The following is a 24,250-nucleotide window of genomic DNA, read 5'->3' as shown; positions in this document are numbered from 1 at the left end:
GCAAACACAAAACCAAAAAACCCAACACAAACAAGGCCAACAAAGAAAATAGCAAATAATTCTAAAAAAAAAAAAATATGTGGTTGATTTCCTGCTTAGAAACTTGGCAGGGTCCTGAGTTCCTTGGGGAACCTTGGTTTGGATTGCAGGTGTTGGGGGTTGTGTTTGCTCAAGTGGTTTGCACACTTTAACACTGATCTGACAGAGAGCTTTAAGTGCTACCACAATCCAATTTATGAATAATAATAAAAACACAGGACTGTTATGTCTCACCTCCTCTCTCACAGCCGTAGCCCTCTCCAGACTCATTTGGTGTATTCTGCTCGTGGGGCTCTAACTGCTGATCTTCTCACTGAGATAAAGCAACTTGCTGAACTGTTCTGGGTTTGCCCCCAGAACTAAACTGTGTTTACAGACACCTCGTGCTGCTGTATAACCACTACTAATCACTGTCACAAAAAAAAAGGCAGCTCTTTCAACAATAGGTACCATGGGAAAGGAAGATACACGTGAACAGAATGCAAACAAAAAGGAGCGCAGGGACTTTGTTTGCTCTTCACAATTCACTGCTCAGAGGCAATAGGTGAAGTTGCCACGTTCCAGTGATTCAGAAAACAAACCACAAAATGTTATTGTGAAAGAAGCTCCTGGAATGAGTGCAGTATGTTAAAATGTAACAGGAGGTTTCACCTGAATGGAAAAGGCTTATTTTATCTCCATCCTCTTTTTATTTTATTGTTCCATTTATTACTACTTTTCACCAGTTTTTCTCACTTGAATTCACTGGTGTTATATCTTTTTCAAGCCTGCGCATTGATCTTGGCTCTTCTCACTAAAGTGTATCAGTAGTGTGTGCAGTATTCCAGGGTGATGATTTTTGAGCAAGGATAGGCTGAAGAATGGAAAGTTTCTCCTAACTGTGGAAAGCTTTCCTTTCTTGGATGATATGCCACAACAGTCCAGCTCACCACTGGAAAGTAGTTAAATGCAGAAGATTTTTATGTGTAAACTAGTAAAAGGTTAAAGATATTAAAAACATTTTCCCCAAGTGACTGTGTGCAAGTGGGAAAAATGTTTAATGAATATTCTAATGTGAAATTTATAACTTTGATGATTCAGGCTGCAAGCATGTTTTTTTTCCAAAGGATGTTGTAAAGTACCAAAGTATCTGTTGAACTCTGGTCTCTGGGCCAGCCCTAAGAGCAATTTTTTTTTTTTCAGTTTTATAGTAGTAATTGAGGACAGTGGAGGTAAATTGGAGCAAAATGAGAAAGTAGAAATGAATCATGTCCCTTTTCTCTATGGCAGTAGAGAGACAAGTGTCTCTGTTAAAAACAGAAGGCAGAAGTAATCATAGAGAGGAACATTTTACTGCACTGCTGTTTTTCTGCCCTTTCCACCAGTTCATGTGAGGCTTGGGGGGGATTTCAGGTGAGGTGCATTAAAGGATTTCCGCACAAGAAACCTCTGCTTGTTACAGACTGGTTGCTCTTTAAAATGTACAGAGGGGTCGAGTCATTTTCATCAGTTTGAAATTTTTCAGAAAAAGCTAAACAGACTGCTTTTTTCATTGTCAGTGAGTATTTCTCTAGATTTCTGTGAGAAACTCAATGCTTCTTTTACTCTGATATCGGCATTTTACATGTCCAAGACACTGAAACAATTTCCTAAAGCAGCAAATAACCATTAAACTTAAGCACAGCAGGGGAAGTAAATAATTTTAACACAAGTTGGGCTGTCTTATATCTGTACGTAGACGTGTTTTAAAAAAAAGTTGGGTAGTGGGAGCATCTGAGGTACTTGGTTTCATGATAGTTTTTGCATTCTAAATACTTTTGTAAATATGCAACTTAGTGTAACAGTTTCATCATAGTTTGGATAACAATGTGGGTCTAAGGCTTCTGTAATCTTTCTTTTTCCTTTGTCTTGTCACTACTTAAAAATAAATCTGGAAAAAAAAATTGGTATACAGTATTGAAGGATCAGGCACTAAAAGATTTCATTATTTCAGCTGCTGGAAATACTTATATGTTCGGTTTATTGTGTGTATTCTGTATTTTCCACAGCTCTCTTCCTGTTAAGCTACAAATCTCACGCTGTTACTCTTTGTTTGCAGTGGGAACAAAAGCAGTTCATGTGCCAGGTAGTGTATAGGAACTGCAGAATGGCTGAGTTGTGATTATTGGAGCAGGCTTCACTTCTGATATTTCTCACCCAGAGCATCATCTCCTTTCACCTTGTATGAGTGCTGTTAAAACATGCAGGGTGAAATTTCTTTCTTCCTACACACAGGCAGAGTTGTCATGTGTGCTTTGGTAGAAGTGCTCAGATGTTTGAAAATGCAGCCTGAATCAACCCAGAGGGCTCTGTGAGAGTGTATGGATTGTATGGATTGGGGAAGTGCTTGTGCATGTTCAGCTTCCTGGGGCTTTCAATTGAATAGGGAGATGCTTTTCCTCCGATCTGTGTTAATTCCTTATCCTGTGGGAATTAGAAGTGAAGGCAGCGTCTGAGGCTGCATGAAGGACAATGGGCAAGAGCCAGGTGCCAGAATGATGTCACCCTTCAATGTATGTAACAACCAGCATAACTGATCTGTCATTTTAAGCCAGCCAGTGAAGTCATTCCTCTTGCCAAGAATTCACAAGCTTACAGCATTAAATTTTATAATGAGTGAAAAACATAAGGCCAGATTTTTTTTCTTTCATCATTTTATTCACTTATCAATATGAGCAAATGAGGTAAATGTGCCAGCTATGTGGGTAGAACAGTTTATAAATACAGCAGTAATAATTGCTGGCTAATTGGATCATTCCTTCATTGTTGCCCATTTTATAAATATCCTAGGATTGGAAGGAGTACATTTTAATTGGCAAATGTTGGGGGAACTCATCCTCCTTAAACAAAATAAAAGTTCCTATACTAATAATCAGGCAAAGTGAAGAAATATAATCTTGTTCTTCTAGACAACTGTATGCTTTTTCTTGTAATTTGGTCTGGCAGTAGGAAATTAGGTGTGGAGTCTTGCTTTGGGAGTGTTCTGGAACCCCTGTTAATAACCTCACCAAATCGGGAGCAGTCAGTCTTCAGAGCAAAAGAGCTGTAGTTCTTGAAAAACATTAGCACTCAGAAATGTTACCTGTTAATAACCTCCCTAGCTACACCCCACCTTCCCACCCTTCTCCTCTCTGCTGTGCCGTGGGAAGGCAGCTCCTGCAGGCCATGAGGTGCTGCTCTATCCTGGGTCAGCAGACAGGTTGGTCCAGGTGCTGCTGTTCAGGAAGCGCTTCAGTTTGATTGTACACATTATTCTCTGAAGGCTATTTGTGAGCTAAAAAGCATCACCTTTATCTTCCCAGGACAAAGAAAAGGAATGTCCTCCTTCAGACTCAAAGCATTCCTGGTTTCCTACAGGGCCATAACCTCTGTATAGATTAATCAGCCCACAAACAGGCAATGCAGAGTAGAGAAGAAGTTCAGCAAAAGATATTTTTTGTTTCCTGTATCTTAACAGTTTTAAAAAACAATAATAAGAATTGTGGCTTTTATGATGCTTTTATTCACCATAACTTGAATGTTTGAATAGGATATGAAAGACACTGATTTTAATGATGAGCATATCTCATTTTCTTTCAGAGAACATTAAACAGGAAAAAATTGACTCCAACTGAATTCAGCAATAAGGAAAACTCTGAATCGAGCACTGAGCATGATAAAGAAAATTCATTTATCAAAACTGTACCAAGAAGAGTTAAAATATTTGATGGAGGGCAAGTATTGTACTTTGTACACTAGATATCATTGAGAAGATATTTTTTCCTAGATTCTAGACTTTGCAGAGATTTTGCTTCCTGATTGATTTATTTTAAACAACAGTTCCCATATTGTGGTCTGTGGATGCTGGTTTATGTTTCCAAGAAAAATGGAAAGTCATCAGTAGCATGGAGCCATGAGAGTTATGAGAAGGGGTAATAAAATAAAGAACAGTAGGCTGTGCGATTCATTTTTTTTTTCCAGGGAATGAGCATTAATCAGTGCTAAGGGCGGCTAGATACAGCCAGAGATGTAAATTCTGTTCCTATGTTTCTCTTACATGATAAATAATACCTATTCTGCAGCAAGGTTGTATAACTGTAGCTGGAGAGGAAATAGTCCAGGGGCTAAGCAGCAGCCTGCAGTGCCGTCTCTGTCTGGCAGCTTGCTGTGGCATACGCAGGCTGGAGAGCTCTGATTTGAAAAGTGCCATGGAAATATTTACTGAGAGCCCTCCTCCCTGCACCATAATACTTCAAATCTGTTGCCTGATGTAAATATCTGTTGGTTTAGCTACAGTGTTGCACTATGTGCAACATCTCATAACATTTTTAAATAGAAAAGCGGATTTTTAAATAGAAAAGCGGATTTTTAAATAGAAAAGTGCCAGTGACACCTGTAAAATTTTGTAGCGCAAATAGTTCATGTTTGATTAGTCTCAATGGTCAGCTGTAGGGTTTTAGTTACTAGTTCCCAATTTGAATCTAGTCTAGGCCAGCAGTTAAATCATTACCAGCTGTCCAGGTAAAATATCATTGTGTCTCTGCTCAGATGCAGAAATTGCAAGGACCAGGTCACAAAAGCTTAACACATTTGGCATCCTTGAGTGGAAATATGAAGGGCATAATTGAATCCAAATGACTTTTTCTATCTAGAGACAGTCCCCATAGGCTGAGTCCAGAGGACATTGATAGGGAATTTTAAAGACTTTCTCATTATTGTAACTAATGTTACTCCTTTTCTGCACAAGGCAGAGCCTCCAAGATGCGCTTTTAAAGCTCCCTCATGGTGCTCAAACCTGCTTCCAACTGACACCTTTAAAAATATGTTCCTGTGTTGCTAAGAGGAAATTTGAAATCTTTAAATACTTAGTATCAACAGTACCTTTATTTAAAAAGATTAGCTGCTGTTCCTAAACAGGTCTATGACTAGCTAGTGATAAATATGGACATGAATTTAACAAATACATGCAGGAATGAGCAGACAGACAAAGAGCGTGATTGGTTTTGTCAGTAAGGGATTTTCATCTAATGTGTTATTTTAAAAATTCTGGTAGATGAGGGTTTCTAGCTGGACTCATTTTCCCTTTACAACTGATTGCCTTACTCTTATGGTGCTGTTACTAGGTACAAGTCAAACGAAGACTATGTGTATGTGAGAGGGAGAGGGAGAGGGAAGTATATCTGTGAGGAGTGTGGGATACGTTGCAAGAAGCCCAGCATGCTGAAGAAGCACATTCGCACACACACTGATGTCCGTCCTTACCACTGCAATTACTGCAACTTTTCCTTCAAAACTAAAGGTAAGGCTACTTTACTGGGTATGTTTTTCCCTTTTTTTCTTTCTACTTTAAAGTACAGTTATTTTCTTCTCTTAGTTGGCTGTTCATGAGCTAAAGAGGTTCCCTCTCTGTGGCATTTTATATCTAATGCTTCAAATATTTGTAATTTATTTTCTGCTTTTCCTTTGTCTTCTGTATGTTTATTCATATGATCACATCTTTATATGAATGAACTGTCTGGCATGCCGCAGTGGGTGAGAAATTGGAGTGGAAGAGGGAAGTTATGGGAGTATGATGAATGTTAGCTGAAGACAAGTGAGATGGTTAGCTGCTCATCCTAGATAGAGATGGGACACAGAATTTTAAATCCCTTACAGTGTCTTTTGGAGGTAGGAGGTGGACATATATTCTACTTGTATTGGCACTCAACCAATTGCTCTAGGAAAGAAATTGGCCTCTAATAAATTACTATGTTGAATTTTTTTTTTTTACCCTTGAAGGACAAGGGTTGCTTTCTGCTTGACCTTCGAAGACCCAGAGTTGGATGTCTCCTTTTTAAAGTCTGTTTATAACTTCACATACTTAAGTGTATCCCGGTTTATGCAGGCAATATATTAAACAGTGGTACATCCAGGACTCAAGTGAAACAGACAGGAGAAGTTCACAGCCAAAATAATTTCAGGGAAAAAAAAGCAGTAAAATTTTTCTTGGCTTTGAACATCATTTAGCAACAATTCCCCCCAAGCTGTAACCTCAGGAACATTTGTGTTTTTAGTGGGTTTGAGACTACGCAGTGGTGGAAACCTTCCAAGAAATAACACAGTGCTGCACAAAGTGGGATGAATAGCCTTCAGATGTGTCAAAACTCATCACTGCATCCTGACAAGCTGGGTCATCATATTGCCTTCATGATGAAATGCTGGAGTGCAAATGCAGTAAATTCTCATTATGGTTTTTGCAGAAGAGGGGTGCTGGCCAAGTTCAAGTAATTAAGTTCTGCCCGTGTAAAGATCTCCCTGGTTTCAGTCGTAGCAGATACTTGTATTCATACCCTCTTCTGCATTTGCTGTGCCTGGCTCGTGCCATTGCTGCTGGCAGTCAGGTCACACAGTTGGGTGTTTGATGTTTGGTAAGCCACTCTTCATGACAGGACAGTGTAGCCAGCAGCTTCATGAAGTGTGCAAAGACTGGAAATTTTGCTATTTGTGAGTCAATATATTTGCAACAATTATTTCAACATTTGGGATGAGTTACCACCTTCATTTCAAAGCAGAAATAAAGTACTCCATAACCATAGAAGAGTCAGCATTACACTTTAATTTTTCCTATTTAAATACCTCCAAGAAATGTTTTCTGTGAAGTTTAAGGTGGGCAGTTATTTCTAGTAACATGCATTTTATCATTTACAGATCTGAGCCACTCTTAGCCATTTCTTGATATTTACCATATTTTCTTTTTTAAGAAGGGGAGAGCAGCCTGTGGGGCCTCTGAGCTGCACATTCACTTTTGAGATTCAGATCAAGTATGTTCATGCTCTGATTTTGAATAAAATTAACATGTTTGCTTAAGTTGGCATTGAAAGTGTTTACACTAAAAATAGAATTCATCAAATACTGGAAGAGCTGCAAGATAAGAACTTCAGTTTCACGTGATAGTTTTCTGTCAACATGACTTTGAAGACTGAATCACCCCTTTTTATACTTTGCCATAAACAAAGGAGAGATCTCTTAAACCAGTACAAAATACATAATAATTTAGAGTTTCCATCCTCTTCTATTTTATCTCAATAAAAAACTTCCTAAATGTAGACAGCCAGTTGGTAGCATTCAGGATAGTTAATCTGCTGCAGCCCTTGACAGCTTGCATTGAGGGACAAGGTTCTAGCAAATTATCATTTGATTGAAATATTATAATTTGATTGAAATCAAATTATAAGGTTATTATAAAGGTACCTGAAGAAGAGATGGACACGTTAAGCATATATTTGTAGACATTTGTATACTCAGAGAGCAGATAATGTTGTTTTGTTTTTTTCTTAAGGAAATTTAACAAAGCATATGAAGTCAAAGGCACATAGCAAGAAATGCATGGATTTGGGAGTCTCAGTAGGCTTAATAGATGACCAGGATGGAGAAGAAGAATTTGGTAAGAAATTAAAGTCTTCTTTCTTTATTGAATTATTGTGTCTATTTTGTCATCTCAGCTTCTTACCTTTCTTTTCCAAAGCTTTTTAATTATGGTACAGGGAAAAGATATGGAGGTAAAAGTCTTAAGAGCTAGTCCAAGGGAGCCAGAAACACTGGGAAAACTTTCACTGAAAGAAATGACAAGCATATGCTAAGGATAAATTGCTGCTGAATTTTTCACAAAGTGTTATGCAGTTTAACTTTATCACTTTCACAGATAAATATGACAAGATTGAAAATACCAGAAAAACAGCTGTTTGCCTAGAAAAAATGCAGTCAAGTGTAGTGCTTCTTTGAAAATAGTTGTGCATGAAATGGTCCAAGTTTTGGGATGCATATTTCATAGAAATTAAATCACTAACATGCCACACAAATCACAAATATATTGCTGAATGCCTTGCAAGGAGGTTAATCATCTTCCAGCATAGAATTCTGTCCTCCTTCACAAATAATTGGGTTAAATCTGCAGATAGAGAACATACAGAAATTAAAAACATTATTCATCTTGACTTGTTCTACTTCTTCATTAGTGATGAGAATGTTTTCAGACTGAATGTATTCACTAAAAAACTTGAATTCTGCACTTCCCACATCCCTAGAAGATTCTGCTGAAGAGGAGATGAGATCAAGGACAATCAAAGAGAGCCAAACCAGGTTCATGAGTGACTTGCTTGGCATGATAAGAAAGGTGTGCCTGCAGCAGAGCCAGTGAGATGGAGAACAGGGTTGTGCATTAGGACTGTTTGAGATCTCGGCATGTCACAGTGCAGTGATGGCATTTTTCCCTCCCTCACATTCCTCTGTGGGGAGATGAATGTTGTTGCCTTGCCTTGGTGTATTTTTCTCCCTCCAGTGGGATAGTTTATTAGATTGTGGATGAGGCTTGGAGGAAAGATAGCACTGGAGGTCTTTATTTAAGCTATAAGGGAAAGAAAGATGAATGCACTTGCTTCCATATGACAACCACTGGCAGAATAAGCGAATCATCTTGAATCTAATTCTAAATAATGCTGGGAATATGACTCAGCTGCTGTGATTCAGTAGTGCACTAGGTAGAAAGAAACCTGTGTTTTTCCCATTTTTGACCTTCTTCAATGTACTCTTTTTTCGTAAGCAAAAAATATGTCTCCCTTGACAATTTGAGGTACCAGATAAATAACACAGAAGATAAGCAGCAGGACAAATTACTGTCTTTTTCTTACAGAGGAATTTTTATTAATATTTTCAGTCTTCATATGACAGAAAAATTGTCACTTTTTTAAGCAATGTTCTGGAGCATTTACATTTTTGTGAGTTCTCTAAACTACAGATGAACAGATATTTCCACTTATTAGGAACTGAATACATTTTATTCATTGATAAATTGATATTCCCACTCGCATGCATTAAAAGTTGCATTTGTGATTATAATGCAATGGGAAATGTTTCAGCGGTAACTGAATTTTCAGTAACATGGGGTGAAAGGAAGCCTCTTCAAACATTTGTTGAAAGAATGCTTTCCTTTGACTTCAAGACTATTCGATTGAGAAAGAGAGAGGCTTTCCCTTTTTACATATCATGTACAGGCATGTTTGACCATAGCATATTATTTATGCCCTGAAATATGTTCTTTGCTCAGCACATAATTACCTAATAAATGAAATGCTCTATTTTGGAAAAAAAGAGCACAGACACATACAGGATTTGTTACATAATCCTTGAAATTCCTCATGGAATTTAATTTTGTGACTACAATGCCTATTTTGTTTTTCCCCAAAATAGAGGATGTAGCACTTCTTTCTTTTACTGGAGCCCCAATCCAAAAAACCAACTTGGTGATAAATCCCTGCCTTTTCCAAAGGATCTGGCTCAGGTACCCATAGCAAAACCAGCAGTGCAGCACAAAGTTCAGCACTAGAAACCTTATCCAAGAATCAGGGTAATTAAACCCCTGATAAAGGTGCATTTGCTGCAGCCAAACCAGTCCAGCCTCTCCAGCTGCTGCAGAGCACAGGGCATTTACAATTATCCATGGAAATTCAGTGAGCAACCCTGCACTTCAAAATGTGATTTCATCCGTCTGCTCACCAGGCCAACCATGAAGGTTTTTCTCATGATAATTCAGAATTTTTTTTGTCAGCCTATTTTTAAGGCAGAATCAAGAGGAGGGGAAAAAAGTGTGATGTATTTGCATAAGTGTTTTTTGTTGTGTGGTTCAGTTGGCCCATTTCAGTTGCCATGAAATCCTGAACATGCTAATTTTAGGCAGCGTTTGAATCGGCTTCAACCACCTCTTTGGCTACCCTTTCCCCAGGGCAGAGCAGCAGAGCTCACACTGGGGCCAGCACCTCTCGTGCCAAGTCTGGGCTCCAGGGACAGCCCTGGCAGCAGCACATCACCCACAAAGGACAGTGTGATGGGCTGAGCTGCACTTGTGGTGTTACATCTTTGGTGCTTCCACCCCTCCTCCCTCTGGCATGCATTGCTGGCACAGTTGTGCCACTTATCCTTCAGATGTTTTAAAAACCAACGTCTTCAAATGCTTAAATGTTTGGGGTTTGGTTGTTGAAAATGTTCTGTCTCTTAAAAAGTGGTCTGGTTATTCCCATTGCTTTCCTCAGCTGGAAGGCAACGTGAGAAGCAGTAGAAGAAGGTGCAGAAAATCTGATAAGAAATAATTATGACCTCAGAAAAAAATACTTCTTCCTGAAGACTGTGTGAAATTGGCCTGTTTCCTGACCTGTAGAATGTCTGTTTGTCTATCTGTCTGTCTCCACCTAATTCATTATCTGAACATTTGGTATTATGGTAATAGAAATGTCTGCACCTTTGCTTAAAATAACTAAGCTGTATGTCTTTCACTAGAATTCCACTTTGAATTAGAGACTTTACCCTGGAAATTTAAAAAGCCACCAAAGGAATTTGCTGGTTCCAGTCTTTTGTAGCTTTTTTTTTAGAGTCTGGGTAATCACAGTTATTTGAATATACAAATTTTTAGATTCATATGAGAAGCCAGCTGTGACCGACAGCAGTACAGATTAAATGGATACAGACTGAACCAGGAGTGCAAACTCATGCACAATCCTGAGCACAGGCAGACACACAAACATAGAGTCTGTTTTTTCAGTAATCTGAGAAGCTGAAATTTTGTTGTGCTGTGGTGTCTCAGGAAAAAAGAAAGATGCTCTCTAGCTGTCTGAGACTGTATGTGATCAGAGCTTTTAACATAGCATTCTTTGTATTTGGACTTGTCATCATTTGGGTATTAGTAAATACTTTCTGGCCTGGGTTTTTGTATTCAAAACGATTCCCTCAGCCATTTATCTTTCATCTTCTGCTCTGTGGAATGTTCTTGTCACCAAAATACTGGGTTACAATGTGAGGAATGTTAATATCTGAATTAAATTGTCAGAGGAGGTGAACTGTTTAGTGTGACAGACTGCAACTGGGGATATCCTCTTTGGCCCTGCTCACATGCTCACACAACATTTTGCTGTCTAGTCTTAAAAACAACAATAACGTGTTCGAATTGCAACAGTTAAAAACTTGGAACTTGTAATAAGCTCTTGTATGAATGGTACGGTATGGTATGTCTGAGTAAAACTTGCACAAGAAAATTTCTTGATAATGAAATCAGCAGATGGGCAAAACATTTAAGGGGTTTCTCTGCAGAAATTCTATCCCAAAATATTCATTATTTTTACCAGTAAAAATAGGTAATTGTAATTTTCAGATATGTGTTTATAGATATCTACACATGCACATATTAAGAAAATATTTTCATTTTCTGCAGTATTATTAGTACGGTTCTAAGTTAATTAGCTATATGTTACTTACAGTAGATTTTAAGTCAGTTTCAATGGCTCTTCATTAGCTTAATCATGACTCAGTCTATTTTCACTAAATCTGCATTTAAGAAGTGAAAATAAATGAAAAGCCTTGCAATAATATCCTCCTTTTACAAAGAGAATGGAAGGCTGGCTCTGTGTAGTTTACAATTTTTTTTTTTTTTTTTTTTCTAATATCAGTGTCTGTTTTTCAACTAGATGTACGTTAGGCATGGTGAAGCCCTACACCCACAGCCTGACATTAGACTACCTAGTGCTAGGTTTGATTTACAATATACAAATTACTAAAGAAGGTTTAGGTGTAAATAATCTCTTTAAGCAGAAGTTGCTCTTACTTTTTGGTGTAGTTTCACTTCATTACTTTCTGTCATCTTAGGAGTGAAAATCAAAAGCCCACAGATTTTCTTCTTCTCGTTTCTGAGGAGCCCTGGTGATTACCAGTCTGAAGTTAACCCAGTAGATGTCACTGTGAGTCCTGTAGAGCAGTGGACAGTAGCTGAAGCAAGAATGAAATCTGATAATTGAAGCCTATGAACAGGCCAAGAGTGCCAGGAGGACAGCAGGGCTGGGTACAGATGCTGGCATTGTTTAACTGTATCTTGTTTACTGCTCTTTAAATTTGCGTGAATGGTTGTGGAAGGATCTATTGCAAGTCCAATACAACGGGTGAAAGGCAAGTCTAAGTTGTAATTGTTTAGAAGAATGGAGTGAATTGATGACACACAGACCTCACTTTCTGATTTATGATCATATAATGACATGCTGAAAAATACTTCTGCCTTTCTTGCCATGGTCTACATTTTTTCTTGAGTTTGATGGAGAATATATAAGATATAGAATGGATGTTTTATTTTTAAATGCTTTTATGTAAATGCCAATCTATAACTGAAGATACTTCCAGAACTTGAGACAATGAACATTGCTTTGTATTACTCAGGTGCTAAAAGCCAATAAATGTAATAAATTTAGATTAAGATACTAATAGATTGTGAATAGATACTTAGTAAACTATGTCTTTAATCTGCATAAGTAGAGCTAATGGCAGTCATATAGTCATCTACATAACTGCACATTTCCTTAGGAATCTGTAAAACTGAGCAGTCCAGCCTTGTGTTTTCAAGCTGTTCTTGTCTTCCTGCCACTGAAAGAATGTAAATGAACATTTTGCTCTTTATGTGGCAATCTACTTAAATATTATTAAGTTATAACTAAATGTGACAAAGTTATAAGCTTTTGAACTTCATCACTGGATTTGGTGCAGAAATTGCTGTATCTGTAGCAGGTCCTCAGTTAAGTCAGGTCATGTGGCAATGATACTGCAATTAAAATTAAAAGCTGTAAGTTGAGGTTCTGAAGAGCCTTTATTTTAGAACTTTGCAGTATAATGATAATTAGATGGCTGTTGTAAAAACCATGTACTGTAAGGATTCCTATAGGAAAACCTTGTAATAAAATGAAAAACTTCAAAGTACATAAGGAGACATATTTCAATAACCTAATTCATAGCATCCCAGCTGTGGGAATAGCAGTATGTGGACTTACCAGCCCCAGGCACTTCACAAATGGACATGTTAGGATGCTGATAATTCCAGCTAATGCTATTGTGCTAAAGAACTTGGAGTTCTTTCTTTTCTGCTCTGGGGTAAAATGTCACTATGACAGAGCCTTGTCCAACAAGCTCAACACCAACACCACAAACAGTACAGAGCTGACCAACTGAGGACTGAAATAAATGAAGGACTAAGGTATTTTTGCCTATGATTTTTAGACACTTCAATACATAGGATAAAAAATTCAGCTTTCTTAAAGATAATTGTAGCTGGCATGTGAACAAAATCCCCAGTCAAGTTTTGTCCATGTTTCTATTAAGCCTTTACTTCCAGCTGTTCCTAATTTCTGCACAGTTCAGGTCTGTAAAATTCACTTACTCCTGTGAAGTCCAGGAAGAAGAAAGAGTCTCTCTAAGAATTTAAAAGAAAAGATTGCAGCAGTTGACAGAGGATGAAAGTCATCACCTACTCTTCCAAAAAGACTCTTTGTAAAAAAGTGAGGCTGTCTTGAAGAGTTTGTCTGTTAAAATGGTGAGAGTTGAGTTACAAATTCGAAAGAGAAGTAGCTTTCATAAGCCTTCACTTAATAGTGTGAAACTTTTTTCCTGTTTTCTTTTTTAAAAAAGAAACTGAACTTTCATGCCAAAAGCCATTTCTCCATATGTTAGGAGCCTTTACATTTATGATACATCCTTCATTCGAAAATACCATACACCATTTTACAACCTCATACAAAGTTAAACACAGAAGTAATTTTGTTCCCACTGGAAATTGAGTCAGTTTTAGTTATATGTATGTATGTGTGTATATATATAATCTACATAAGCATATGGTTATAGTTGTGCATAGTTCAAGATAGGAAGCAAAGAATTAATCTTTCCCCAATTAAAACTGCCAGGGAACTTTAGTAGGCAGTGTACAATTACCAGAATTGGATTGGAGCCAATGCTGCTTAGTTAAAAAGACACTGCTTGGAAGAGAATCTTCTACCACAAAGAGTGGTCACAGCCTCAGCCTGATGCCTCCTTCAGGGGAGACCCAAAAACCTGCCTGGGTCTTTTACTGCTTAAAACTCCAGCATTGGGTCCTCTTGAACTCCACAGCGGTGCTTAGTGGGATCTATGATTGGAAAAGCCTGGGCACCTCTTGTTTCAGCAAATGTGCATGCAGGTACAAAAGCCAGAGCAATGCATTCCTTTGTGCATTGCCAGAACAAGCAAGTCAGGAATCTTATTTTTTACTCATCTGATGTTGCAAAGCAGTGTGGGAGTCAGGGAACCACATTCATCGCTGTCACCTCGCCTACACTGCAGGCTCTGGCTCCAGGTAAAACCACACTCAAACAGAAGCTGGCAAATGCACAAAGGGTGGAGGTAAACAGGGAAACAATAGAGGGAAATGATATCCCATGGAGTCCTGCATGTAAGGAATCTGTGTTCCACACACAGTTTCCCTTTCTCTTTCCATGGCTTTGTTGTAGAAAGCTGGGACAGATGCAGAAAATTCCTACATAAGCAGCATTTGCTGGTAAATCTGGTAGCATTTTTAAATGTTGATTTGAAAGAAGATGGTTTCTTCTAAATCATTGTTTGCACATATCTTTTCCTTGCTTTACAAATGCATCAAGTCAGTCTAATCACTTCAGGTAATTCCTCCTGCCAGTAGAAACAATCATTCATGATTGACATCAGCTTTCATAGAAAATGTGATTCATGAGGAGAGAGGGAGGAAAAAAAAGCAAGAATCAGTAGGATTTCGTGGAGAATAGTTATGTGACATTGGTAAAGAGACTGAATTTAAGAGGGAGTCCAGAGTGAATTCCAAGACTGCAATGTGCCCTGCATTATTTAAAGAGTTGCAAGAAACCTGTAGGTCACCCTTTAGATGTGAAACATAGAGAAGTCTTCAATATCTGTTACAGAGGCATTGAGGAAATCACAGAATATTCTGAGTTGAAGTGACCCACAAGGATCATTGCAGTCCAACTCTTAGCCCTGCACTGCACCATCCTCATGAGTCACACCATGTCCGAGACCACTGTCCAGATGCTTCTTGAACTCTTTCAGGTTTGGTCCTGTGTCCGCTTCCCTGAGGAGCCAGTTCCAGTGCCCAGCCACCCTCTGGGTGAAGAACTTTTTTCTAATATCCAACCTGTCTCTTCCCTGACACAACTTCAGGCCATTCCCTTGAGTCTTGTCACTGGTTACCAGAGGGAAGTGTCTGTCCCTCCTCTTCTCCTCACGAGGAAGTTGAAGCCTGTGATAAAGTCTCCCCTCAGTCTCCTTTTCTCCAGTCTGAACAGACCAAGTGACCTCAGTCTCTCTTTGTAAGGCCTGCTCTCTAAGCCCTTCACCATCTTTGTTATGCTTTGGATGCTTTCTAACAGCTTGATATCTTTTTCATATTTTGCCTCCCAGAACTGCCCCCAGCACTGGAGGTGAGGCCGCCCCAGTGCAGAGCAGAGCAGGACAATGCCCTCCCTTGCCCGCTGGCCATGTAGGTCACCCTTTCGATGTGACATCATGTGCTGGGTGAACAAATGGCTCACAGGTCAGGCACAAATGGTTACAGTGAATGGGGTGACATCACACTGGTGACCTGTCACTTGTGGGGTTCTACAGGGTACCATCCTTGGCCCTGTGCTCTTCAAAAGAGAAGACTCCTGATATCCCCTGGAACATGCTTGACCCTCCTGGCTGCCAGGGCACTGCTGGCTCATGTTCAGCTTGCCACTGACCAGGACCCCCAGGTCCCTTTCCATGGGCTGCTTTCCAGCCTCTCATTTCCCAGTCTGTCTGTACATCCAGGGTTGTTCCATCCAAGGTGCAGAATCCAGCACTTTCCCTTGCTGAATTTCATACAGCTGGGGAATGCCCATCTCTAATCTGTCACAGTCTCTCTGCAGGGCCTCTCTGCCTTTGAGGGAGTCAACAACTCCTCTCAGTTTTGTATCAGTGTTGCTCAGTGTCCCTTTCAGTCCTGCATCCAAGTCATTTATGGAGATTTTGAAGAGCACAGGGCCAAGGATGGGGCCCTGTAGAACCCCACAAGTGACAGGTCACCAGCCTGATGTCACCCCATTCACTGTAACCCTTTGTGCCTGACCTGTGATCCTTTTGTTCACCCATCATCTGATGTGTTGTTTATCCAGCTGTGAGCTGGATATTTTATCCAGGAGGATTCCGGGAGAGACACTATCAAAATCTTTACTGAAATCTGGATGGGTTACATCAGCAGCTTTCCCTTGATTAGCAGGATGGGTTACCTTGCCATACAAGGAAATCAGATTTGATAAGCAGGACTTTCCTCCCATGAAGCTGTGCTGCCCGTGACCAGTGGCTGTGTTGTCCTCCAGATGTTTTTCAATACCTCCCAGGATAATCCTCTCCATAACTTTACCAGGCACAGAAATGGGACTGACTGGTCAGTAGTTTCTGGGGTCCTCTTTCTTACCCTTCTTGAAAACTGGGACAACCTTAGCCAGCTTCCAGTCAGCAAGGACCTCTCCAGATTCCCAGGACTGCTCAAAAATCAAGAGAGGCCTTGCAATGACATCAGCAGCTCTTTAAGTATTCTCAGATGAATCCCATCAGACCCCATAGACTTTAGGCATCCAGCTGGAGCAGCAGTTCCCACACGACTTCAGAGTTGACTGCCATGGTCCTCCAGCTCAGGGCGCTGGGACCCTCCTAGCTTGTCATTGGTATTGAAGGCTGAGGTAGTTGTTTCCATTCAGAAATCAAACATATGTAGATGTTCTAACATTTTAGATATGTTTGCTTTGCAAGGTGCTGAAAAAATACTGTTTATATGAAGAATAGAAATTATAGAGAAAAAAAATACCAAAAACATTTAGTCAGTCCACATGTTGTTGTTAATAATATCTTTAACAATCATACTTGCCATAATTTTGGAATGGAAGTTAATGAATTAATTTTTCCACTAAAATGTATTTTCTATTTTTAACAGCTTTGTCTGTGGATGAGAATTATAAATTAAGACTACTTAAAATTCTGATAAATATTTTTGTTAGGATCATTCCAATGACCTGGAGGATTTGGGGTATTTTTAATAACATGTCTGACATGTTCACACCTGCTGTAGTAAATGTAGGAAATCTAGTTTCCATATTTAGCTAATGTACAAATCATTGTGTAGGCAAAGAGGGGGAAAGTCGTAACAGAGGGATTTTTTCAAAGAAGTTATTAGTTCCCAATTGCATTGCTCATTTGAAACCATAAAGGCTTATAATGGTGGGTAACTTACTGAAAGGTAGCTCAGTTAAACCCATTTATTTTATTTGGAGTTCAAAATGTTTGTTCTGGTTTTGGTAACTTAGCAGCCTAAAGTATAGGCAGTATATTAAAATTCTTTTAAAGTATGATTTTTTTCAGAATTGTTCATTTTGATGGTAAGTTACTGCGTAGATTTCCCTAGAACAGCATCTCTGAGATTTTATTTAACCAGACATCTTTGGTTTTACAGAGCCAAATGATTTTTATGCAGATATGTTTTTTTGGACAGCTCAAGAGACAGACCTTTAATCAAATACAAAATATTAATGTATTCAAAGCATTTTGTCTTTTATAAAATATGATCCCAGACAGTCTGGCTCGGAATCAGACGTAGCAGATGGGATTTTCTGTCGCTTCACTAAAGACAGCTCTCTTTCCAAGTTAGATACAAAAGAAGGTGAAAAGCTGCAGTATAGCTGTATTTTGTAGAGAAATTTACCCCTAGACAGAGGTTTGGCTGTTAGGAGGGCTTCTTTATGCAAAGATTCATAGGTAAGTTTTGATATAATTAATGCTTTCTTGGCTTCTAGTACATCTCAGGTAATTTTTTAATAAGCTCTTCAAAACATTAGTGAAGTGAAGAAATCTAGTAGGGTCTAATTTTGGTCTCTTTTGCCTGTTAACGAGACAGATTCTTGACTAACAGCCTCCAGTCTTTCTGTTTGCATCCTTCAAAAACCTTTGCAGCCATGATTCATATTAGGTACAAGGACGCCCACTTATGAGTCAGAACCAGCCAGAGAATATCCCACTGCTAAGGTTGACAGACCAGTCCCACATGTCAGCACTGGGAGCCTAAGGAATCGGAAATCTGCTCACTGCTCCCCAAGCAGAAGAGTGAAGGGTGACTTAGAGCAAATGGTTACAAGTGGCATGAAGGAAAACAGCCAAATCCAGAAGGTTAAAAACAACATAGGAGCAGAAGATGAAAGATCATGTAGCTGTGCAGTTAAATATGTAAGCCAGAAAATAAAAAACAAAATTTAAGTCTTCCCTGTTGCTTTGATGCAGTGGGATGTGAGTGGAAAATACATGTGCCATGTGGTTTTTTTGGTGGTTTTAGTTGTTGTCTCCTGCTTCCTTCCCAGTCAGTCCAGGGCCTTCATTGTCTTAACTTCTCCTTCTGCTTTTGCAGGTGAGAAGCAAAGATTTGGCTATGACCGGTCAGGATATGACGTGGAGGAGTCTGATGGTGGCGATGAAGATGAAAATGACAATGAGGACGATGATGAAGACAGCCAGGCTGAGTCAGTGCTATCCACAACGCCCTCGGTGACAGCCAGCCCCCAGCACCAGCCCTCTCGCCACGGCCTGCAGGATGCCGCCAGCACCGACGACGACATCAGGCTTCCAGACTGCTTCACCGGGGCTCACACGGACTCCATGGATGGTCTCCCAAAAGCGCTGCTGACCAAGATGACTGTCCTTAGCACAGTGCAGTCGGTCAGCAGGACCTCCAGGTCGCCAGCAGAGTCCACCCATCAGGAAGCACATGAGGACAAAGCCCAGGAGAGAGGAGTGGGTCCCTGCAGTGCTGATGCGGCACTGACGGACATTGCTCCTGCATCTCCAGGTCGCCAGATGTCTGTGGATTACCCTGATCCACATCCAGCCTTGGGCCACTCCTTAATATCAACTGCAGCTCTTACAAAGGTAGGAGTGTCTAAAACCAGGGAGAGAGAGGGATTTTAAGTCCTCCTTCTAAAAAGATCTTCTTGGAGATTTTTCAAAGAATAAATGTTTGCCTTTCCCTTCATTCTTAGAATTCTTGGTGATGAGTCTTTCAGAACAGTAAAAATTAGTCCAAGCACAAGTATATAGGACTGTAGACACAAGGATGTTGTAGGAGCATCGCTTTTCAGATTCTTAAATTTGATTGTATTCTTCCTGAAAGGTTTAATTGTAATATGGTCATTTCAGCTGACGTTTGAAGCTGGTAGATTGTATTACAAATCAGAAGGAAATAACAAATATGTGGAATGAACATATGGTGGTGGTTATGTTTTCAGGGGAAAGTGATAGAATTCAGCAATCATTTCACTCTGAAATATGATGATACAATCATTGGTAATTCCAAAGGGAAATTAATCTAGTCCCAAAATTTTTTGCCTTAGCACTAAAAAAAAAATTGTGCAATTGTTTATCTATCCTCCAAAAATCCTTAATAGTACAATTAGAAAGAGCGCCAGCTATCCAAGGAAACTAGGAGTTTGCCCTTGAACAATAACAAAAGGAGAGATGAACACAGGACTGAGACCTGAGTTCCCAGTGCTCTCAGCTTTTGTCCAAGCTGAAAGATTTTAATCAGAAAAGAATGTATTTTGCCCACGCACGTGTTAGACATGTGGATTTTCAAAGCAGTGTGCAGAGAGATGAGGTCAGTCTGTGTGCAGGTCTGTGGGAGCATTCAGTAATTTTGGCAACTGTTTTTTTTAAAACTGTGCCCACAAAATCAGGGAGAGTAGTGGCAGGTGCTGAGCCTTTTTCAGTTCAGCAATGGCTTTATTGGACTGTGATGGGGATGGTACAATCACTTACCAGACTGACCCTAAAGATAGTTTTTAAAATTTTTAATTCTTGCTACAGACCATGAAGGCGTTTGAGCTTTTCAGAGCAACGCTCAAAAAATTGAGATGCACAATAGTTTAATTAAAGGAGTAATCAAAGCACTGCCTTCTCCATGATGAATGCAATATTTAGAAATATTATATAGAACCAATTAATCATTTAGATTGGGAAAAAATCTGTAAATCATCAAGTCCAAGCCTAAACCTAACTGCATGCAGTTACTGAAAATTTTCAAAAGCATAAAAAGTAAAAATTTCAATCTGTCTTAAGTACTTAGTGGCTTGGTTTTTCTTTGAAAATTTACACTACTAGATTTAGTTTTTACACAGTTTAAGATAGCAAACTGTTGACAACTGGAGAAACAGTAAAAATTATTGCTGCATTGTATTGTTTGACACAGGTTCAAATGTTAATTGGAGCCAGTTTGTAGTGTGACAAAGAATAAAATGAAGTGGTCTCTGATCACTGTATATGCCTGTCATAAAATGGGAAGGGTCCTAGTATTTGGAGTTTTGGTTCCATTGTTGCCAGTGGATACCAGAAGGACATTTAACTGAGCATAATCCCTCCTTAAATAGAACCACTGAAGCCTCAAGTAAATATTCATGCAATTAAAAATGTTGAATGGTATTCATTTATATAGCTCTAATAATTATCTACATTAATATATTAAAAAAAAAAAAAGGAAGGCATGTAAGTAATACAAGGAGGCAATTCCTTTACAGATTTTCTTTTCGTTTCCTAGATCAAAAGAAGCATCAGCCTTGTATCTCCAATGGTTAATCTGCAGTCTGTTCCTATTGTGAATGGCTGTGGATCCCAGATCTTGCAATCGAGAAAAGGAGTCCACATAGGTCAGGAAGGCTGTTGTACATTCCTACAAAAACATCCATACCAGTTTATCAGGATCTCCTGTGAAGTGTCAGTTCTGAGAAAGATGTTGTCTTCTTTCTCACACCCATCTTCGCATTTAGACAGGGTGGCACTGCACAGCCAGTTAATCATATTCTCCCTTTGCCAGTACATTTTCTACAAGCAGATTTCAAAAGCATTTCTCTCTGATATTGAGGTCTTTGCCTGCTCTAGGGAATTTTTGAGCGTTAGGACTGTAAAAGCTAAGTAAGGTTGCACCAGTGTGCGTGTGTGTGATCAGTGTGCCAGAAACAAAAAGATAACCATGAGATTGCAATTGCACTTTCACAGTACTTGTTTTAGGAGGTTCTAGGAAAGGACTTGCAAGCCTTGGTCAGTAACAGGCTATAGGAGAAGAAAAGGGAGGATAAAAATAGTATTATAAATCCAGGTGTGTGCCCCAAATAAATCACAGTGAGCTGAGGCAGCAATGGGATGTAGATCCCACATCTCACTCCAGTACTCACCCATCAGCTCCACCTCTGCAGGAGCTGTAGTTCTCAGCCATCTCCTGTCATTGCATACCCTGTCTGTCACATCAGAAGCACCCATGACAAATGTGCCATGATGCTGCCTCTGCCTGCTGGAGGCTGTAATGCCTTCAGGAGATGAACCCAGTGCATCAAAAATGCCAGCTTATGCTTATTTAACCTTCTTGCCTGAGGTGATTTCCACATAAAACAAGTCTCCAAAGCCTTCTCGCCACTTAAAACACACGTGCAAAAGATATTCTACAATGTTTTTGAGCACTAGTGTTTGAGAGAAATTAGGCAAGGGTAATTAGCAGAGGAAAATGCAATTAGTGGGTGAGGAAGGAGGTGTAAAAAGAAAGGAAGGAAATCAGTTCATTGTTTAAGCTGAGCACTATATACTATGAACCATTTTGTTGTTATTCTTTCTGAAAAGGGAGCATGGGAAGCACTCCCAGCTCCCTCGTGTTTTCATGTCACTGAAGGGCAGTGGTGGCTGCCTCATTAACACTCCTGTGTTGTTCTCTCCCAGAGCTCGCCTTCCATCAGCTCCCCGTCCTCGCTGGCAGACCACAGCTTGCCGACAACAGCACCATCACCCTACACCGAAATCCCGGAGGAGAAGCCGGCTGCCGAGCTGAGAGCCCCCCAGACTCACCTCTTCAGCCACCTGCCCCTGCACTCGCAGCAGCAAGCCAAGGCTCCCTACGGCATGGTGCCCGTCGGGGGCATACAGGTGGTCCCTGCCGGCCTGGCCACCTACTCCACCTTTGTTCCCATCCAGGCGGGGCCAGTGCAGCTCACTATCCCAGCTGTGAGCGTGATTCACAGAACTACCAGCGCCCTTGGCGAGACAGGCGGCACCGCCCCCGGCACAGCCACGAATCCCGTGGGAGTCGCCGAGGTGAACAGCGTGGTGCCGTGCATTCCCATCGGCCAGGTGAGCGTGCCGGGCATTCAGGGGCTTGGCACGCCCAACCTGCAGCCTCTGCCACCGCTGGGCATGGAGACAGTGAACATCTTGGGCCTGGCAAACACCAATATCGCCCCGCAGATGCGCCCTCCGGGAATTACCCTCAACGCCGTCGGCCTCCAGGTGCTGACGGCTGGCGCGGCCCCGCAGGGCACCAACCCCAGCCCGCAGGGACCCCTTCCTGGCCTGCAGATCCTGAACATCGCCCTGCCGACCCTCATCCCCTCCGTCAGCCCCGCCAGCGCCGAGGGGCACGGAGCCTCCGAGGCAGCCACCACGGGCTCCAAACCCAGCGAGGTCCAGCTGGAGCCCGCTCCTGTCGGCTACCCCACAGCCGAGGCCGGCCGGGATGCTTCTCCTCAGGCGGTGGCTGGTGGCCAGCGGTACGGCGGGAAGAGCCATCCCGAGCCCACCCCGCTGACAAACCCCATTGGTCCCGGGAAAGCTGATCCTGAAAAGACTGACCTCGCCAACCCCAGCAAGCCAAAGCGTGACCTCCCTCACCCGGGGCAGGTGAAGAGGGCTGCCCCGGCAGAGCCCCGCTCCAAGGCGAATCCCAACACGTTAAGCAAGTCCCCAGTCCACCGAACTGTCACCCCGGACAGACAGGTACCCAGGCCGGCCGCCCCGCCCCAGCGGCAAAACACGGTGCAGTTTAGCGATGGCAGCAGTGACGATGAGGATAGACTTGTAATAGCAACCTAGTTTTTGTTTTTCATTGTGTGTTTATTTTTAGAGTTTTTTGGGTTTTTTTATAACACTTGCAGGTTTCTTTGCAAACCTTCCTTTCCTTAAAGCACATTTTTCTGACACAAACCCATTACTAATCTTCGTGCAATCATGAACTCTTGACCAATAATTGTTGTTTCTTGTCAGCTCCAGCCATTTTTGTACATGTTGTATAGACGATTGTGCCTTTTTGGAGTTTTATGTTTAGAAACCTGTACAGATTGTTGAATATATATATATAAAATATATATATATAAAATATGTATATTAAAACCAGGTAGTTGCTTGTGTTTAGTAAGTAAACATCCTATGTCAGATAAATAAAGGATTAAATTATATGTTGCACTGTTAAATGTAAATTTTTATGGCTGTGGGACAAAGTTTCTGTGTACAGATCTAGTATGTAAAACTCCATATTTATTGTATCCATATTAGTCTTGGAAAAGGGTCTGTCCATCTTTCTTGTGTAAGACGGTAGCTTTACACTTCAAAGAGAAATACAGTATCTGTGTTACAAAATATTACAGTAAAATTTTGTTTACTGACTTTACCATTGCTTATGTTGTGCCTTCTTGATGCAGTCCTGTAGCTAGAGAGGTGCTTGACTCGTTCCTTTCAGTGCCCTTCTGTGCCCTTCCAGCTGGTTCAGCTTGAAAGGATCTGGCGATGGTAAAAGCCCCTGTGGTTTCACCTGCCGTGGGAGAGAGAGTAACTCATCGGGCTTTATTTGGAGTAAAATCTTCCACTCAAAACATCTGGCAATTGCAGAGTGGGGAGGGAGTCCCTCAGCTTTCTGCAGAGCGAACATCCATCCACCTCATGTTTCTTTCCTAACTAGAATTTGAAGACTTGCCTGAGGGAAAATGGCAAAAGGGTCACAATGAAATATTTTTTTATTTGTAATCTTGAACTATAAAACCACTTTTTACTGACATTAAAATGTTGTTACACAAGAAAGGAATAATTCTTTGTGTGTTAATTGCAAAATCTGCCATACAGTTGGTGAAAATGCCGCTACTGTAATGAGGGTTTGGCATAACTGATTACATCCATCTCTTAGGAGACTGCGTTTCAGGAGATCTTCATTTACAGGTAGACAAAGCCATTTTCTCCCTAAATACAAGTTTGTCTTATTCATGCAGGGAAAGAAGAAGGGACTAGAGGTTTTACACATGCAGTTAACATGCTGTTTTAGCAACAAACTTGTCATAAGGGCATACAAAACATGGATGGATCCCAGAATAATGAAATTTAATACTCCTCTGTTTGCACGTAGTGAAAACAATGTAAAATTATCACTGAATTGTTTGGGCGTTCCATCTATGGCAGGAGACACATCTGACAAGTTACAGGGCTACACATTCCTAGAAGTTTCAAATTGTCTTGGGATTCATGCTTCAGTTTTTAAGTAGAGTTGGCTTCCTGC

General features: G+C 40.5%; 1 protein-coding gene across 4 annotated transcripts in view; it reads left to right on the top strand.

Moving 5' to 3' along the window:
• The window catches only part of HIVEP1 (HIVEP zinc finger 1), a 121,068-nt gene extending 97,694 nt beyond the window's left edge, over positions 1-23,374 (top strand). For all 4 annotated transcript variants that reach the window (XM_059852357.1, XM_059852368.1, XM_059852365.1 and 1 more), the window contains 5 exons: positions 3,637-3,770; positions 5,160-5,335; positions 7,355-7,459; positions 18,308-18,825; positions 21,655-23,374. In XM_059852357.1, the coding sequence (XP_059708340.1) occupies positions 3,637-3,770; positions 5,160-5,335; positions 7,355-7,459; positions 18,308-18,825; positions 21,655-22,800 (2,079 nt within the window). In that variant the 3' untranslated portion in view covers positions 22,801-23,374. The remainder of the gene's footprint in view (positions 1-3,636; positions 3,771-5,159; positions 5,336-7,354; positions 7,460-18,307; positions 18,826-21,654) is intronic.
• Positions 23,375-24,250: the final 876 nt, after the last annotated feature.

Source organism: Haemorhous mexicanus, chromosome 1 (genome assembly GCF_027477595.1).
Source record: "Haemorhous mexicanus isolate bHaeMex1 chromosome 1, bHaeMex1.pri, whole genome shotgun sequence".
NCBI classification, from domain to species: Eukaryota; Metazoa; Chordata; class Aves; order Passeriformes; family Fringillidae; genus Haemorhous; species Haemorhous mexicanus.
The sequence above is the reverse complement of the archived record's forward strand: the minus strand, read 5'-3'. Positions and strand labels throughout refer to the sequence as shown.